Source organism: Cordyceps javanica, chromosome 5, assembly GCF_051103115.1.
Source record: "Cordyceps javanica chromosome 5, complete sequence".
NCBI lineage: Eukaryota > Fungi > Ascomycota > Sordariomycetes > Hypocreales > Cordycipitaceae > Cordyceps > Cordyceps javanica.
The window spans coordinates 2,295,407-2,313,018 of record NC_139299.1 but is presented as its reverse complement, the minus strand read 5'-3'; the positions used below and the strand labels follow the sequence as shown (position 1 = coordinate 2,313,018).

Below are 17,612 nucleotides of genomic sequence, written 5' to 3'. Positions count from 1 at the left end.
TTTGCCCCGCTACCAGAAGTTTGCGGGTGGTTAACACTGACTGTGCCAAGCCCTTACGTCACCAGACAGGCTCTGCCCCAAAGTCAGATTACTAGCGCACGAGCACGGGACGTGCCTGGGCATAACAGAACGAATCCGGGCCTGGTACCTAAGGTAGGTAGGTTAAGTTCGACAACACAGTCCGTGATCAACGAAGCAAGGAATTCAGTTCCAAATACTAGAGTTCGGCATTCTTCCTCAACACCACCATCGCTCACACCTCTCCAGCAAAGAGCATAGCCAACGCTATATCGACTACTATGTGCACAACGTCTTTGCAATGTTGCGCAACCGAGTATTTACCGCCCTACAGAAGACGTACGATGAAAGCTACTTGAGCTGCTCCACTGCAGTATACTATGAGAGTCAGGTATTTTTGCGTACATCTTTGCACGCGACATCACAGCTGACTTCTCGGGTGGCAGGGGGATGAAACCGAGGCTCTCAGGCACTGGCGCAATGCTCTCGCCCAAATATACGAACACAACGCAACTAAAGCAATTCCTGGCTATGGACCACAAAGCGATACCGAAAAGGCTCTTGTCGACGCTTTAAAGGAACTGGAGCTCCAATGCAAGGAGAGGCTGGATCTGTTAGAGGCTCTGAAGGCCTCTAGAGAAGACGAAACTAGCTCTGATACGGGTGGCAAAACGTCGAATTCGCCAAGCCCTTTCGATTCGCCCACCAAGTCAAAGGGCTCGATAGGAAGTGGCACAATTCCCGCAGTTACCTATTCTGAATTATCACGTCCTGCAGTTCCTCCCCGGCCACCGCTGCCGATACGCACAGTAACTGAGATTCCGCAGTTCGGAGAAAGTTCACAAACCAGTGATGCTGCACTTCAGACACGACCAAACTCCAGACCGCCAGCTCTTAGCGTGCCGCCAAAATCAGATCGAACATACCGGTCGCCCAGCCCTGAAAAATATACTATGCGCACAACTCTCCGGTCTTCCAAGTTTGGAGAAAAGGGAACAGCAGCTCATCGCAAATCAGCGCGGCCGGCAGCTGAGGGTCCAAGCAAAGCGGCAACACTAGCCTGGAGCGCTCTTGGTTCAAGAGAGCGTCAACGGCAGGCACCGCCTTCCGAAAACCCCTCTTCGACGTCCACGGGCAGCTCCAGAAAAGCTGCAGAGCATCTATTTAAACAAAAATCAACAGCAACGCAGTGGGACAGCCACTCGAGAAGACTTGTTCAGACAAAAGATATAGATAGCTCCACAAATGATCAACTCACCGGAGCGAGACACTCTGATGAGTATCCGTACACAACCCCATCCTTTCTGTCTGTGAGTGCGGCGTCTAGTGCACTTAGCTCAACCACCCAGCTGGAATCGCAAGCGACAGACAAAGCTTCTGTACGTCTAGAGCGCCATCAACCCTCTCGACTGTCAGCCAAGCAGCAGAAAGAGGAGCGCTCCAACGGATCGGTAACGGCAGATGAGTCTGGAGAGTGGCCAGACAGACGATGCTCATCCGAGGTTCCTATCCGGCGAAAAGCGGCGACGAGACGCTCTGATGCGACTGCGGCAACGCATGACAACATCAAACATGACAAAGTAACCCCAAATCGCCGGCGAGATCGAGCCAAGACAAGTCATGCATCTGTATCCAGTACTTCTGGCGATGATGGAGACGGTCGAAACACGAAGCTACACAATAACAGCTCTACCAAACGTGACATAATCGCGCGCCCAGGTGCTATGCAAAGCAAGTCGGTGCCTACGAGACGTAAGGAAGACACGGAAGACTTTAACAAAGGTGATGACTCAAGTGAATCGTTAGAGGAAACCGAGGAAAGCATCGTTGACAAAGCATGGAAAAAGAAAAAGGCGTCAATTTTAAGAAACCTCCCCCCCGGCGTCGATGAAGGCGCGGCGAAACAAATTTTGAATGATATCGTTGTTCAAGGCGATGAAGTACGCTGGGCAGATATTGCTGGACTGGAAATTGCAAAGAACGCTCTGAGAGAAACCGTTGTGTACCCTTTCCTGCGCCCTGATCTGTTTATGGGCTTGCGTGAACCAGCTCGAGGTATGCTTCTGTTTGGGCCGCCAGGAACAGGAAAAACCATGCTTGCCAGGGCAGTGGCTACTGAATCACGATCTACTTTTTTTTCCATTTCAGCGAGCAGCCTAACGAGCAAGTATCTGGGAGAGTCAGAGAAGCTTGTTCGAGCTCTATTTGGTTTGGCACGCTCGCTAGCACCAAGTATCATTTTTGTGGATGAAATCGACTCGCTTCTTTCTCAACGTTCAGGTTCAGGTGAGCACGAGGCGACCCGTCGCATCAAAACGGAATTCCTCATTCAGTGGAGCGACCTCCAGAGAGCGGCAGCTGGACGTGAGACTACAGAACGGGACAAAGAACGCGGTGATGCAAACCGCGTACTGGTTTTGGCTGCAACCAACTTACCATGGGCCATTGACGAGGCTGCGCGGCGCCGCTTTGTAAGGAGACAATACATTCCCCTGCCTGAACCGACTACAAGGGAAACACAGATACGCACACTTCTGGGACAACAGAAACATAGCCTATCGCCTAGCGATGTACTTAAATTGGTAGACCTGACTGATGGTAAGTCACCACGTATAAGCGGTCCGGCCTAGATGCCTAACAAACAGTAGGTTTCTCAGGGTCAGACATCACAGCCCTCGCAAAAGATGCGGCGATGGGCCCACTCAGGTCCCTCGGTGAGGCCTTGCTACATATGACAATGGACGAAATACGGCCTATTGGCCTTATAGACTTTGAGGCCAGTCTTCGTACTATTAGACCTAGTGTGAGCAAATCCGGATTGAAAGAGTATGAAGATTGGGCCCAGGAGTTTGGAGAGCGGGGTGGCTAGGAAGGCGAGCTTTGTGTCTGTTTGAGAGTGCCTTATTTTTCCTGCTAGGTCAACAAGTAGCAAGCAGATGTGGACTTAGCCAGTCGCGCTTCAAGTTATTGTAACTAACCACTGTAGTCGAAGAAGCTGACCATCACTAACAGTCATTTATATTATATAATCATCGTACAATGGCCTAGGCTTTCCGGAGTACCTCGCCAGAACCAGTGCAAAATTGCATGAGCAAGCAGCCTACACAGGCCAGAGTATCTATATCCTAATGATACATGAAGATGGGGTGGTAAAGAGAGGGTTGTGGTCGGTGTGTCGACATCATAGTTCCCTCAGACCGACAGTATTCCACCTATGGGCCCGAATTTGCCTTGAGCTGCTCCCATGTTGTGCGCTTCGTTTCGCGTTCATCTGCTACTTTCTTTTTCAGGGCTAGGCGCTGTTCTTCCTCGGATTTCTTTCGTAGTGTTCTCCGCTCGTCCTTGGCCTCCTTCTTAGCATCCCGTACCGCTATGATCTCGTCTAATGACGAGACCGCAGGTCTACTTTCGATAGGTTCCCCATATGGCGCAATGATTTGCTTCACCACGTGTCGTTTATGTCGCGAAGTTGGCCAGCCTGGCGCGATTGCGATAACATCGCCTGTTCGAAGGGACGAGTTTGGATCATGGACGAGGTAGTGCTTCGGGTCGGCGTAAAACTGCAGCCAGTTGACAAAAAATCAATCGAGTGCTTTTAAAATCCCAGATATATGATACTCCACGCACCTTGTTCACAGTTTTGTTCCACTTTTGACCTGCGACTCTGACTTTGACTGTTTTCTGCATCAACCCTGCCGAGACCACAACGCCATGCAACTCATGGGTCACACGACGTGCAGCCTTGGAAACCTGGGATGACATATCGGCGACAATAAACAGCTAGATAGTATGCCAAAACAAAATACAAATCCTGCTGGTGTTGCAACAACCGTCGGTGACACCCTTCTTGAACTAGGTAAGCCTAAAAAAAGAGCAGCTTCACAACCCCAGACCCTTAACTTGGTTAGTCAGCACACTACATACTTTTCAAATGCTAGTGGCCATAGCTCGGCCGAATTCTTTTCTTCCCTCTGGAACTTGGCCGACATTGCAATCAATTTCAAATATTGAGGATCGGAGGACAGTGTACTAGGAGATCCTTAAAAATTATACCAGCTTCTCTTCATTCTGAGAAGTGCCATGTCGTCTCCCGATCATCGAGCAGGCGTAAAGCGGCCAAGTATGAGTCAATTGACTTCGTTTTCGAAAGAAAACCGCAGAGCAAGAATGATACTAACTGCTGCTCGAAACTTGTAGGAACGCAATCATTACCACCTCCAAAACTTCCCCAATTAGTCGCAGAACAAAGTACACCAATTCCACCGACCGACAAAGACTCCCAAAGGCTCATCGTTGTTTTGTCCAACGCCAGCCTCGAGACCTACAAAGCATCGCACAGCAGCAGCAGTCGCACTGGCATACACCGTGAAGAAAAGTACTCGCTCCTGAACAGTGATGAACATATTGGCGTCATGCGTAAAATGAATCGCGACATTAGCGATGCTCGCCCTGATATTACCCATCAGGTTGGTATTACTTTGAGAAGATTGACATGCAGCTAACACCAGCACAGTGCCTCCTCACCTTGTTGGACTCGCCCATCAACAAAGCTGGAAAGCTTCAGATCTACATTCACACTGCAAAGGGTGTTCTCATCGAAGTTTCTCCCTCGGTGCGGATTCCTCGTACATTCAAGAGATTTGCTGGTCTGATGGTGCAACTGTTGCACCGCCTGTCGATTCGCTCTACGAACTCAAACGAAAAGCTTCTAAGAGTTATTCAAAATCCTATCACGGATCACTTGCCACCAAATTGTCGGAAAGTCACATTGAGTTTCGATTCATCGCTGGTCCGTGTACGCGAATACGTTGAATCAGTTGGTCCGAAGGAGAGTATTTGCGTGTTCGTTGGCGCGATGGCCAAAGGTGCGGATACATTTGCTGACTCTATGGTTGATGAAAAAATATCTATCAGCAACTACTCTCTTTCTGCCAGCGTAGCATGTAGCAAGTTCTGCCATGCTGCAGAGGATGCTTGGGATATCCTCTAATTTTCTTCGCTTGCTTTTCAAGTCATTGACTTTCTAGTTATTGATTTTCAGGCTGGCGCAAAATCAATACTGCGAAATGCTACTTGCTGTTGGATTGGGTCAAAGGACCCGAGCGAGCAGACCCAGGATCTCGATTCTTGACGCAACGCTCAAGAGTAGCCAGATGAAAAGTCAGAACATCGGCTTCTACTTGCCTGACTGCATGCCCTATTCTTGGACTTGTCAGGTCGACCCAGAATGTGACCTCCATATACCCAATCACATCCCTTTGAACATGCGAACTTGGCATCACTCTGGACATGACATAGCGCAGATGTAGCCAGAACGCAACCGGCCTGGCACTGGCTCGCGAAATGTCTTGTCACCATGACTTTCTTGGGCAGCATTCTATATCTGGCCGCGAGCGCCATGCGGTCTTGATAGCTATGCTTCTGCTTCGCCTCAAGTGGTCACGGCAGTTGATGGCGAATGAAATCCTATCCTACACTAGGCGCAGCTTTTCTGCAAAGCCAACTGAGCCGTCCTGGAAACGGCCGAGGTCACATTTCGTTACAGTAGCTAGTACAGTGTATCAATGGCATGCATGACGAGGTCCAAAAAAATATCAGACACGTAGCTCTTGTGTCGTGCTCAGAGCCTCATGCTCAGCTGCTGTCCGCGTCCACTGCTGCCTAGGTAGTGTCCAATTTCATGAAGCTACGCGTAGTTGGTTGGGTGCCGACGGCTGCAAAACTGCCCAAAATTGACCCATTTAATCTATCATTGGACCATAACATCTCATTTTCGTCTTAATTCAAATTCGCTGGCAACTCGTTGGGCTTACACACATGGATAACTCCGCTTTTTTTCTGCAGCTGAGAGGTGTAGGCAGTCTGGTAATATCGGTGAGGCAAGGGTTGGCTATCTAAGTGAGCATTTGGAAATATTATTATAATATTCGTGCACTTTCAGCAACACGAGAATCGCCGTCACTGTCCATTAACACCATACTTCCCCAAGGTCATACTACGTTCAAAGCAACATGCAGCTCCCATGTATCGAGGTATCACACTTAGCGTCTTCGGCCTCTTTCTACGCTGCTGTCCTTCAGCCTCTTGGCCTACGCTATCTTGCGTCGGAGAGTATGGCATCTGGTCCTGACTTTGCAACGTTTGGTTGCAGTCAAAGCGCAGTTCTAAATCTCCGCCAGATTGCAAAACCTACCGCGCTGCGACTATCGTCAATTCGTGTCAGCGCGCCTTCCCCCGCTGCCGTCAAGACCTTCTACAGGCTTGGTATAGAGGCAAACCCAGCGGCCGTTGCCACTTTCAGCGATTCAGCAAATCACTCAACAATATCCGATTTGGATGGCAACATTGTACAGGCTGTATGCACTGGGCATGTTTGCAGGCCTGATGTGATCACTGGGCAATTTACTCTTGCATTAAATCCCCAGCAAGAGACGCATACTTGCCAAGTTCTCAAATTGAATAACTGCAGCCCTGGAGCCTCTGATTCACAACTTGTCGAAGGTAGCAGCAGAACAGAATTTGCGTCAGAAACACAAGGCTCTCCTAAACAAATCGAGCCGACTCCGACGACGACCGAAGACACAAATACCCCCAGTGGTGGTATATCTACCGTTCTGGGTGCGCTGATAGGTGTAGCAGCCGGCGCAGCAGCCGGCGCTGCCTTCACCTATGGTGCCATGTCAGCTAAGGCACCTGAGCTGGTCTCAACCGACATGGGTGGGAGGCAAAGATCTCTCCCTTGTCCAGATGCTCTACCAACTAGGCTGGTTGACGAAGAGCACCAAAAGACGCTTCCATCGAGATCACATCGAATTAAATTCCAGGATCAAGCTGCAACAGGAGAAAAGTCAACGGCTCAACTGTCAACGTTAGCTCCTCCACCGGCATCGACTCGTCCACCGGCATCGATTCGTCCACCGGCATCGACTCGTCCACCGGCATCGGTTCGTCCACCGGCATCGACTCGTCCACCGGCATCGACTCGTCCACCGGCATCGACTCGTCCACCAGCATCGACTCGTCCACCAGCATCGACTCGTCCACCAGCATCGACTCGTCCACCAGCATCGACTCGTCCACCAGCATCGACTCGTCCACCAGCATCGACTCGTCCACCAGCATCGACTCGTCCACCAGCATCGACTCGACCGACTGCATCAGTTCATGAAGGCGGTGCTCTTCCGAGACGCAGCGAGGATGTCGAGGGTGGTGAGGAGAATAAAGGAATGGAACTCATCAAGATTCCCAAATGTGCGGAGCCCTCCCCAACGAAACGTAGCTCCAGAATATCAGTATTCCCGCCTGTGGAGTGTGCACCATCACCTCAACGGCTTGCGCTTCCAGCGCCGACCAAGTCGTCTGTAGGGACAAAAGCTGTCACTGAGGAGCAGCCACATAGGAAGGAACACTCGACAGTTGATTCGGCCCATTCCCGCGGTTCTCCGTTATCTCCTTCCCCGGGTCGGACGTCAAAAAGGAGCAGTGAAGTGCTAAAGTTGGCGGCGGCTCACTCAGCATCAACTAGCAATTCGTCAATTAAAAATGATCCTCACAGGAGAAACATTAGCGAGAAGTCTTCTGACCCAGAACGTTCGTCGGAGTCACGCCCGAGGCAAGAGTCCCCTCTCAAGTCACATTGCCACACCAGAGTATCGCAGCGCTCTTCCAGAACTGCTCCTGATCGGCCAGGTACAAGTGAGTTCTTTGATACGCGAAGTCAGGTCTCCGCTAGGAAGACGGACGTATCCGCTGCCCGCCACCGCAGCAGCGAGGATAAACAAAGCCGTGTTTCCGCAAAGGACATCCCACTTCCTGCTAGCGAGGCAGGTACTAGCGAGTTCTTTGATACACAGAGCCATGCCTCAGCCAAGAAGACGACTGTATCCACTACTCGTCGCCATGGCAGTGAGGATAAACACAGCCGTGTTTCAGCAAAAGACATTGCGCTTCCTGTCGACAGGGTAGGTACCAGCGAACTCTCTGACATACGCAGTCAATCCTATACTGGGAAAAAGAAGATATCTGAGGACCGTGAGCACAACGCCGAGGATAGTCGCAGCCGTGCCTCTGCAGGAGATACCTCACTCCCTGCCAGTCGGGTAGGTACTAGCGAACTTTTCGATACACGAAGTCATGCGTCTGCTAGAAAAAAGGAGGCATCTGCTAGCCGCCACCACTGTGAGGATACTCGCAGCTGCATTTCTGCGAGAAATGTCCCGCTTCCACCAAGCCGGGCAGGTACTAGCGAGTTTTTTGATACCGTCAGCCATGTATCTGCTAGGAAGACGGATGTATCTGCTAGGAAGACGGATATATCTGCTACTAAGACGGATGTGTCTGGTACGAAGATGAATGTGTCTACCAGGAAGACAGATGTGTCTACCCGGGAGACGAAAACAGTCTCTAGTAAGACGGGCACGTCTACCACAAAAGCGGATGAATTCGCTAGTCACCATCACAGCGACCAACGCAGTCGCGTTTCAGCAAGAGATGTCCCATTGCCTTCGAGTCGAGTAGGTACCAGCGAGTTCTTCGATACAGTCAGCCATGTATCTACAAAAAATGCGCACTCATCCGCCAGTCGTAAGAATATCGCCAGAGTTGAGGACTGCTGCACTCATATCTCTGCCAGGGATATTCCCTTACCAGTTAGCTCTGTGGGTTGCGGTAGCGATGCTCCCGACCGCAACAGTCAGTTCTCGGCGCGAAATATCCCTCTGCCCGCCAGCTGTATCGGTGACAATTATCCTGATGGAACACTGAGCCATATTTCTGCGAAAAATGTTCCGCTACCTGGCAGTCATATTGGAAGCAGTCGTGCGAATTGGGATGACGACCTTCAAAGCATAGCGCCAAGTGACAGTATCAGCTGCGTCGGCACCAAATAATGTTTACCAGGAAACTGTATCACTTTATTCCAACTGATCAATAATAAATTTATTATCGTCTCTCCTTGCCCTGTATCGATCATCGTGTATCATTATGCTAAGGTTCTGCGCCAGACGTTTTCGTTGTGTTCTACCTGGAAGGGTCCAAGATCCACTCACGCATACTCAGTTCATCACGCCAGTCCGATTCTCGGCGGCGCGCTAAATTTTTACGTTGATTTTCGACTCACACATCGGATCGCCGAAATCGACATAAACTTGTCTTCATACTCGCCATTAATACCGTTGACTTCAAACGATACCAGGAATTCATCGTGCATAGCATAACAACAAGAGCTTACGCAGGAGATGCCGTCCATAGAACTGGGAGAATCCATCCCCCCAGATACAGCGCACGTGAGTGACATGACCACTCTGAACTCCTCCCAGTGAGAGCAACATTTATTTCTAACAAGAGATGTGCTTACGTGTATATTAGGCTGTAAGCGTGTCGTTGCCTACTTGGGCTTCGAACATTGGCTACGAGGAAGGTGCATCATGGGTAGTAAGCCGCATGACTACTGGTTATCCCAGGTATGCTTGTTCATCAACCAAACGATGGCACGGCATTGACTTTTTACCCTTCGCAGGTTTTTTATCCATAAGAGTATCTCCGAGCTGAGCCATGCAATTATCACTTGCTACGGAAAACCGGACCAAAAAGCCATGCTCTTCTCCACGCCAGAGGCCGCAAAGCGTTGTTTAGACTTCATGCGAGGCAGGATCACGGATGCACGTGATATTCAACTTCATTCGATATCATTTGATCTCAATCTCTCAGAGAGTACCTCCTCTGTCCTTTGTGGTCTATCCTCTACCATAGCTGCGGCTTTGTTCCCCGCAGATGCCTTTGGGCTTGCTAAGCAGTATTGGCAACACACCGGAGATGGAATTTCGAGTCGCCGCGCAGAATTCTGCCACGACCTCCTACGAGCTGGCATGTTGGTGCCGAGAAGCTCCAGCAACGCAAACCGCGAAGCTACACTCAAGCCTTCGCGAGGCCCAAAGCGCTACCAACGTACAAATTCTATGGATGAAACCACAGCCCCAAATGGCAAGGCCACCTCTCCGGTTTCCAACGATACCAAAGAGAGCTCTAGATTCTTGGAAGAGCGATTTGGTAGAAATCTGGACTTGACATTGGCTGAAAAAGCCAGATCGGCTATTCGTCGCAGAATTGCTGGCTCACTTGTCAGCGAAGGTGATCTAGCAGCAGAAACATTACCGGAGCTTCTGGTGTCGTCTGCGCGTACCAAAAATCTTAACGAATCCGATATATACCTCTTCCCTGCAGGTATGAACGCAATCTTCAATGCCCATCGTGCATTGATGACATCTAGAGGCAAACTTCAGAGTGTCAATTTCGGATTTCCCTATGTCGATACCTTGAAGATCCTGGAAAAATTCGGTCCTGGCTGTATTTTTTATGGAAATGGCTCGTCTTCGGACCTAGATGAGCTCGAAAGCCGATTAAAGTCAGGGGAACGTTTCTTGGCCCTCTTCTGTGAGTTTCCAGGCAATCCGCTTTTGGCCAGCCCGGATTTGCAAAGAATTCGGAAACTCGGGGATGAGTTCGATTTCGCGGTTGTTGTGGACGAAACTATTGGTACATTTGCAAATGTAAATGTTCTTCCATTTGCCGATATTGTTGTCAGCAGTCTCACCAAGATATTTTCTGGTGATTCCAATGTGATGGGGGGGAGCGCCGTCCTAAATCCCGGTAGCAACTACTACAAATCTCTCAAAGCCGCAATGGACACCGTGGTCGAAGATAACTATTGGCCAGAAGATGTTATATTCATGGAGAGGAACAGTCGAGACTTTTTGAACAGAGTCGAAAGAGTCAATGCAAATGCTGAGGTTATATGCGACATTTTACGGGGCCATGCTCTTGTAAAATACTTGTTCTACCCAAAGTTCAATTCAACTCGGGAGCACTATGAGCGTTGTCGTCTACCACATGGTGGATATGGTGGCTTACTGTCTGTTGTTTTTCATGAACAAGTTAGCGCACAGGCTTTCTATGATGCAATGGATATTGCGAAGGGGCCAAGCCTAGGAACAAACTTCACACTATGCTCTCCATACGCCTTATTAGCTCATTACAATGAGCTCCCCTGGGCGGCACGGTTTGGGGTAGATGCAGGTTTGGTGCGTGTCAGTGTTGGGCTTGAGGACCAGGATACACTCAGCAACACATTTCGAAGAGCTCTTGAGGCGGCTGACAAGGCTACAAGATGAATCAACAAAATTGGAGAGCCGTTAAACCTCGAAATAGAGAAAAGGGTAAATCTAGGTAGTATGATTGCTCATGTCAACATTATTCATAGTTTCGATTATATGCCATCCTTGCGCCCAATACAATAACCCTCAATCGCCTGTACTAGTAGAAGTCCATTTTAAGATGTGATGGTAGGTCATCCTTGGTATTTGTATGTCGTGCTTTAATGGGGTTGGACTGGGATAGAAAGGCTTCTGCGTCTCCCCTGCTCACATGATGAGGCAGTCCTGGTGCTTATAGCCAGGCCCATAGTCTTCGATGCCTCGTTCTATCTCGTTCAGTCTCTGTTTTTCTTTGACTTCTTTGGGGAAGTACTTCTCTAAGTATTTCTCCAACCGATGGTCGAGATTATCTGTCATTTACTTAGCAAACCTCGTTGTATCGGCACCGATAAGATCAAGGTTCTCACCTGCAGATGCAGACATTACTACATCAGCTCTGCAGAGAGGACAATGGGTTTCTTTGCGCCTCTGAATCTTTATTATGCATCGGATGCAAAATACATGCTGGCAATCAAGCCTCACCGGCCGATAAGCCACGGAAAAACAGACTGGGCAAAGGTAGTCGTTGATCTGCGGCACAACTGATACTAGCTCTTGAGACATGGAAGCGCACACATCTCTAGCAATACCGCCAGCAAGAAGACCTCCAGAGAAAATCAGCTTGGGGAAGGATTTGGAAACTCCAAGCGAAGTTCGCTTATCGAACTCTAGAACATAATTCTTAGTCATTGGGTCAAAGCACCATAACATAGCAATCACTCACTCTTTAGAATTTTAGATACTGCAAGTTTATTTAGTTCTTGGAATTGCAGATTCTTGAGCAGGCTAACGTTCAGCTGCAGGAATTTCGCGAAGGCCTGGCGACTTTGTAGGATTTTGAAGTTGCGTGCCAGATTGCGTTTCTCGATTTCGTTCTGGAACCACTGGAGCTGCTTAAGCGCTCTTTGGCTATTTCTTGCTCCATGGTCGCTCTCTTGTGTTGCAAAGAAGACATTGGAGTCCAAATACAATTCGAATATTTCGCGCCAGCGTGCTAGGTCGCTTTTTGAGAAGCGACTGGGTCGAGATACAGCGGAGACGTCTTTCGAGAGCTCTGTTATCTCAGCGGTTAATTGTTTCTGCTCTTCTGCTTGCAGTGCATCCAGTTCATTAACATCAGTTTGCAGCATATCAAAGAATTCGGCATCAAATACGAGCGGGACTTCGATGGTCTCGTAGTTGCCAGTGTCGCCATTGCTCGAGTCGGTATTAGGCTCGCCAGGGCCAGAATCGTTTTGTTGGCTCGCTCGTATCTGTGCCAGTGATCCACGTTCATGGTCATCTAAGATTTCGCTCGCTAGTTTCTCGAGGAATGCTCTCGACGTGGAAGTCAAGGAGACGTCAACCGCAACGCCGTCACATAAATGTACATTAACGGTAAGCTTAGGGCGCACAAGTTTAGATCCCGACTCTGCGGTAAGTTGAATCGTTAGCACTGTGTGTTCTTGCCATTGTAGCGTCCATATCCCACCTCGTAATCTATACTGGAGGGCGACTGGTGCCGTTTCCTCGGCACTGAGAAGAGTGCGCAGCGTTTCTTGGTCCAGACCCAGATCTTGGAGTTCGCGTTGAACTTTCTTAAGGCATTTCTTCAGCTGACTATAAGGTATAGCCCGCTCAACCCAGTGTGGTGGGAAATCTGCCTCGTAATTAGAAAACGTTTGAACGGTCCAAACGCGCATGCGCTGCTTACCCTGGCTCGCAAGATTCTGCTTGAAATCGTGTGCGAACTTCATTGTGTCCTGCTCCGTGTGGAGTCACCATTCGACTGCCTAATCTTGGTGAAATACCCGTCCTGTGACCAGATCCCTCGTCTCGCATTTTGCGCTTTCAAAGTGGCGCAAGTTCATCACGGGTTTGGTCGTAGTAACAGTGGACAAAGGGACATTCCCTCGTCATGCCCTGAATCAGCGGCGTGGCGCGCTACTTATCGCACTACCAGTATTTTACTGCCTACCTCCTAATAAGTTACCTGCCTGCTGCCTGCTTACCTAGGTACCTGCCTCTACTAATACCTAGGATACCTACCTAGGTACCTAAGCTAAGTGGGTAGGCACCTAAGTAGGTGGGTGGTTGGGTGGTGGTAACCTACCGAGAAATACAACCTCGAAGTAACTCATTATATCAATAGTAGTTAGCGGATTCTAGTGGATGCCAGAGCGGATTTTTTTCACAGTCGTCCCACAGAATTGTGTCGGCTTGCAATGGCGTCACGTTTCAATCAGTAGGTTTCCAAGTTGAATATAGCTAGTCGGGATGAAAGCAACAGATATGTTGATAGCATTCCACGTGTTCCTTGTCATATTCTTCATTTTTGCTCATGCATAATACTACTTGCAAATCGGCAGACTCTCGTGAGAATAACTGCGGTTGCCTTTTATTAGCTACCTACTAAGGCAAGAAGGTAGATAGATACCTGGGTAGCAAGTATACGACAATGGCGGTAGCTACGTGCGACGGAGACACTTCATCCTAGGCGACTAATAAATCCGTCCAAGGCAACCCACATATAGCAAACAGGCCCCTTTGTATATATATGTTTGTGTGTATGTGAAGATAGCCGACATATGCCTGTCTGCAGTGGCGAATGATTCTCTGCACTGCACTGCGAAGTCTAGCGTGGTGGGGATTTGAGGAGTCATAGTAATACACTCACTCACCTGAACAGAGCAGCTGGAAACAACCAGCACAACGTAATACCTCGCCTATCGCACTGCGTTGTTGCGTGAGTTTCGGAAGCCGCTGTTACAGAATGGGTGCTTCTCAGTCTTCATCACCTGGAAATTCAGTGTCCATCTCGACCACCACAAAAACATGCTATTACGAACTCATTGGTGTTGACCGCGACGCCAGCGAGACTGAGCAAGTTACGGTTCTGTCTCGATAATATGCATCTCGGCTAATCGCCCTACCTGTAGCATCAAAAAAGCTTATCGAAGAAGGGCTTTGGAACTCCATCCAGACAGAAATTTTGGAGATGCGGCTGCCGCAACTCAAAAGTTTGCCGAGCTACAGTCCGCGTACGAAATATTGTCAGACCCTCATGAACGAGCATGGTATGATTCCCATAGAGATGCTATTCTTGGTGGTCAAGACATTTATGGCAACGGGCCAGAACCTACTTCTTTCAGAAATGTTCGGATAACATCAGCTGATGAAATCATGAGCCTCATACGGAAGTTCAACCCGGCCATACCATTCGACGACGACCCTGTTGGCTTTTTCAGTATTGCTAGAGAAACATTCGAGCATCTAGCTTTGGAGGAAGAGGTGGCCGCCGAACAAGAGAATATCGACGTGGTCAATTATGCCACATTTGGCCAGGCAGATGACACCTACGAAGACGTTGTAAAGCCATTTTACGCCACGTGGACAAGTTTTGCAACCAAGAAGACATTTGCTTGGAAGGACAAGTACCGATTATCAGATGCGCCAGACAGGCAGGTTCGAAGGTCGATGGAGAAAGCGAATAAGAAGTTACGTGAAGATGCCGCTCGGGAGTTCAACGATGCAGTCAGGTTTCTCGTGACATTTGTCAGGAAAAGAGATCCGCGTTATATTCCTAATACTCAAACAGAAGCACAACGACAAGAAATGTCACGTATGGCTGCTGCCGCACAAGCCGCACGATCTCGTGCCGCGAATCAAGAGCGCATGGCAGAATACAAGCTACCTGACTGGGCCAGGTTTCGAGAAAACGTTTCGGATGGGGAGGAATTTTCTTTATCCGAGGCTGAGTCGGAGGTTGAGATATTGGAGTGCGTGGTCTGCGACAAAAGCTTTAAGAGTGAGAAGCAACTTGAAGCCCATGAGCGCAGTAAGAAGCATTTGAAGGCCTTGCAGCAACTACGCTGGCAAATGAGGAAAGAGGGCGTCGAGCTACAGCTAAACGAGAGCCTGCGAGTGGAAGAATGCGATACTGCAGCAGCCTCTTTGCAGGACATCAATTACTCGTCTACATTGACAGATTCGGGGCATGAAGCGCCATCATCCCCAGCCTCGAGTCCCGCCGACACTTCAATTGATAACCAGTCAGCCCAGTCATCCAACCACTCTCATGAGGATGACGAATACGCGCCTAGAGACATAGTCGTGGATCGCATAGTGAATGGCCAGCCAGGCGATTCTGGCTCTCGTGTAGGGCCGCTTGATAACAGCATCGATGATTTATCAACCAAAACTTCCGCTATGGCCGTCAGGTCGGAGGGCCGCCCACGAAAAGTCGGTAAGGCTAAGGCGAAGCGAGAGAGAAAAGCGGCTGCCGCCCAGTCTGGCGCGGTCTCCAGTGTATGTACCATATCGCATCCTACAGGCGAAGTTATGTGCTAAGCATGTCATTTCAGCAGCACCTATGTACTGTTTGCGCGCAGGAGTTTGATTCCCGTACCAAGCTCTTCACGCACATTCGTGTTGAGGGGCATGCAGCCGTTTCTGGCATCGAAGCTACCAAAGCTGGAAAAAAGAAAAGGAAAAATAAGACATAATCTAAGCGCACCTCGTTCGGGTGTTCTGGGTTTAAGATGACGGACTCTTCGATATGTCTCTTACAGTAGGGGCAACTAGGCGAAGACGTGCTTCGTCGTTGCTGGCCCATCTTGACATGATATCTTTCGCTCATGGCTTGGTGCGTTCTCGCTGTATGCTCTTGCAACTATCAGTCTAAACTTCGGCCTCCGTATCAGTATCACTGAGAATTTCGACCTCATCTATGGCCCCCTCTCTTCCTTCCGGCTTGTTTTGAAGTCTGGGGTCGGAATCCGCAACGTGAATGATGGCTTTCCCTTGTACGTATTTGATACCACGTCGCCATTCCTCCCACTCCTTCTCGCTCCTTATGATGAACCCAATCAGCATGCTTGGGTCCATCTCCTGGACATGAAGCCGTCGCAGCCTGGAGGTATGGCAGCTGTCTATCTCTTCTGCAGTATAGTCATTTTTGTTTTCTTTGTATGGTAATGCTACCCTTGTATGATGCGGGTCGAGGTAAAACAGGAAATTCCCCTGCGAGCCCACAAAGTAGTGGGACGACGAAGGGCGGCCACTACATTCTGATTATTAGCATTGTTTCTGCTGCACTGGTCTTCCGTATGCGTGTCATACCCTGCGATACCGACGGACTGTGGCATTTGCAGTGCCGATATCAACGCTTCCCAGTATACTTGTGTAATTTTGTCAATACCGAGACGCGTACTGATGAGAATGACGGTGGGTTTGAAGACCCCGTCTTCGGATTTTGCCGTAGCCATGAAGCTGTCCTCATATACATCTGGGCTGTTCCCAGTCATATATACGCGCATGCTCGTCTCGTATTTGTCGGTCAGCGCCCTTCGGATTCTTTATGTTAGCGTCTGCCCTCTTTCAAGCGAGTTCGGTACGCACCTTATGCATTGTGATGTGGCTGATGGTCCAAACCACTCTCCTGGATATTTGCCACACCTGGAGGAACCGTAGTCAACAAAGTTGTGTATAGAGTATGGTGCAGCCGGGTCATCTGCGAACATTCGCAGGATTTCGATCTCTTCCTCTTTATGTTGGCCACGTCGCCATTCTACACTCTCGCAATCAGAAGCTTGGAGCGGCAGGAGGGATGTAACGCTTACCTCGGCCTAGACGCACCATGCCAATGGCGTTCGCCAGTAAACTCTGCCCTGATCGTATCATGCAGCCCCATCCACTGTCGGATGAAAACCCTCCTTGGTCGCCCAGCTGGTATTTGATTCGCATGGGAATGGACATCGATGACGCAGCTTTGGGGTCCGTGGATCTAGGTATCGGTTTGAACTCGTTCCTGTAGGTCATCCAGAATCTGGATTCGAAGTCTCTGACAAATTTTTGAGGCCAGCCATTTTCGTCGTCGGTTTCGTTTCGGCTAGTGGAAGAGAAGCTGCCGCCTGTTGAGGTCGGTGGCGTATTGGGCGCGTTGCTCGGGGGTACCGCGATTCCCTTGCTTTGTTCCAGTGTTGGCGCCGCTGTGGAGGTACTATAGTCATCCGCGCTGCTGCAGTGATCCTCTTGGCTACCTGCCCTTGGCCGGTTGCTTTTTTGCAGCTGGTATGATTGTCCGAGGCACCATACCGGTTGATCGAGGAGCGGGTCGTTTGATGGCTCCGGGTCCCAGAACAGTTGTACAATTTTCCGGTATCGACCGAGGTCTACATTGGCCATCGTAGATTCCATGGTTCGTGTGTGTGTGTTTTGTATGTGTATATATATATTCTTTTGTGGGTTATCTCTTCCACTCACTGTGACAAGCGGTCAATACATATAGCTGTGCTGGTGGGAGATGATGTCGCATGTCCATGATGATGCGGGTCAGATGTGTAGCCATAGCCGCGTGACGCCTGG

The 17,612-nt window shown here is 49.5% G+C and overlaps 5 protein-coding genes across 5 annotated transcripts; 2 read left to right on the top strand and 3 right to left on the bottom strand.

Moving 5' to 3' along the window:
* Positions 1 to 3,230: 3,230 nt before the first annotated feature.
* On the bottom strand, positions 3,231 to 3,780 carry V2A60_007932 (mitochondrial 37S ribosomal protein uS17m; the record flags this gene model as incomplete). Its single annotated transcript, XM_083259212.1, has 2 exons — positions 3,231 to 3,578; positions 3,646 to 3,780. The coding sequence occupies 2 exons, from the start codon at positions 3,778 to 3,780 to the stop codon at positions 3,231 to 3,233; spliced, it is 483 nt and encodes a 160-aa protein (XP_083115338.1).
* Positions 3,781 to 4,098: 318 nt separating this feature from the next.
* On the top strand, positions 4,099 to 7,186 carry V2A60_007931 (18S rRNA pseudouridine methyltransferase; the record flags this gene model as incomplete). The annotated part of the gene is made up of 6 exons (XM_083259211.1): positions 4,099 to 4,138; positions 4,216 to 4,484; positions 4,532 to 4,813; positions 6,198 to 6,374; positions 6,444 to 6,735; positions 6,843 to 7,186. 6 exons carry the CDS (start codon positions 4,099 to 4,101, stop codon positions 7,184 to 7,186), a joined length of 1,404 nt encoding a protein of 467 aa, XP_083115337.1.
* Positions 7,187 to 11,983: 4,797 nt separating this feature from the next.
* On the bottom strand, positions 11,984 to 13,003 carry V2A60_007930 (SPX domain-containing protein; the record flags this gene model as incomplete). The annotated part of the gene is made up of 3 exons (XM_083259210.1): positions 11,984 to 12,678; positions 12,739 to 12,906; positions 12,961 to 13,003. 3 exons carry the CDS (start codon positions 13,001 to 13,003, stop codon positions 11,984 to 11,986), a joined length of 906 nt encoding a protein of 301 aa, XP_083115336.1.
* A 1,426-nt stretch (positions 13,004 to 14,429) lies between these two features.
* On the top strand, positions 14,430 to 15,596 carry V2A60_007929 (uncharacterized protein; the record flags this gene model as incomplete). Its single annotated transcript, XM_083259209.1, has 1 exon — positions 14,430 to 15,596. One exon carries the CDS (start codon positions 14,430 to 14,432, stop codon positions 15,594 to 15,596), a length of 1,167 nt encoding a protein of 388 aa, XP_083115335.1.
* A 330-nt stretch (positions 15,597 to 15,926) lies between these two features.
* V2A60_007928 (cysteine protease ATG4) lies at positions 15,927 to 17,444 on the bottom strand (the record flags this gene model as incomplete). Its single annotated transcript, XM_083259208.1, has 4 exons — positions 15,927 to 16,308; positions 16,368 to 16,592; positions 16,647 to 16,815; positions 16,868 to 17,444. 4 exons carry the CDS (start codon positions 17,442 to 17,444, stop codon positions 15,927 to 15,929), a joined length of 1,353 nt encoding a protein of 450 aa, XP_083115334.1.
* Positions 17,445 to 17,612: the final 168 nt, after the last annotated feature.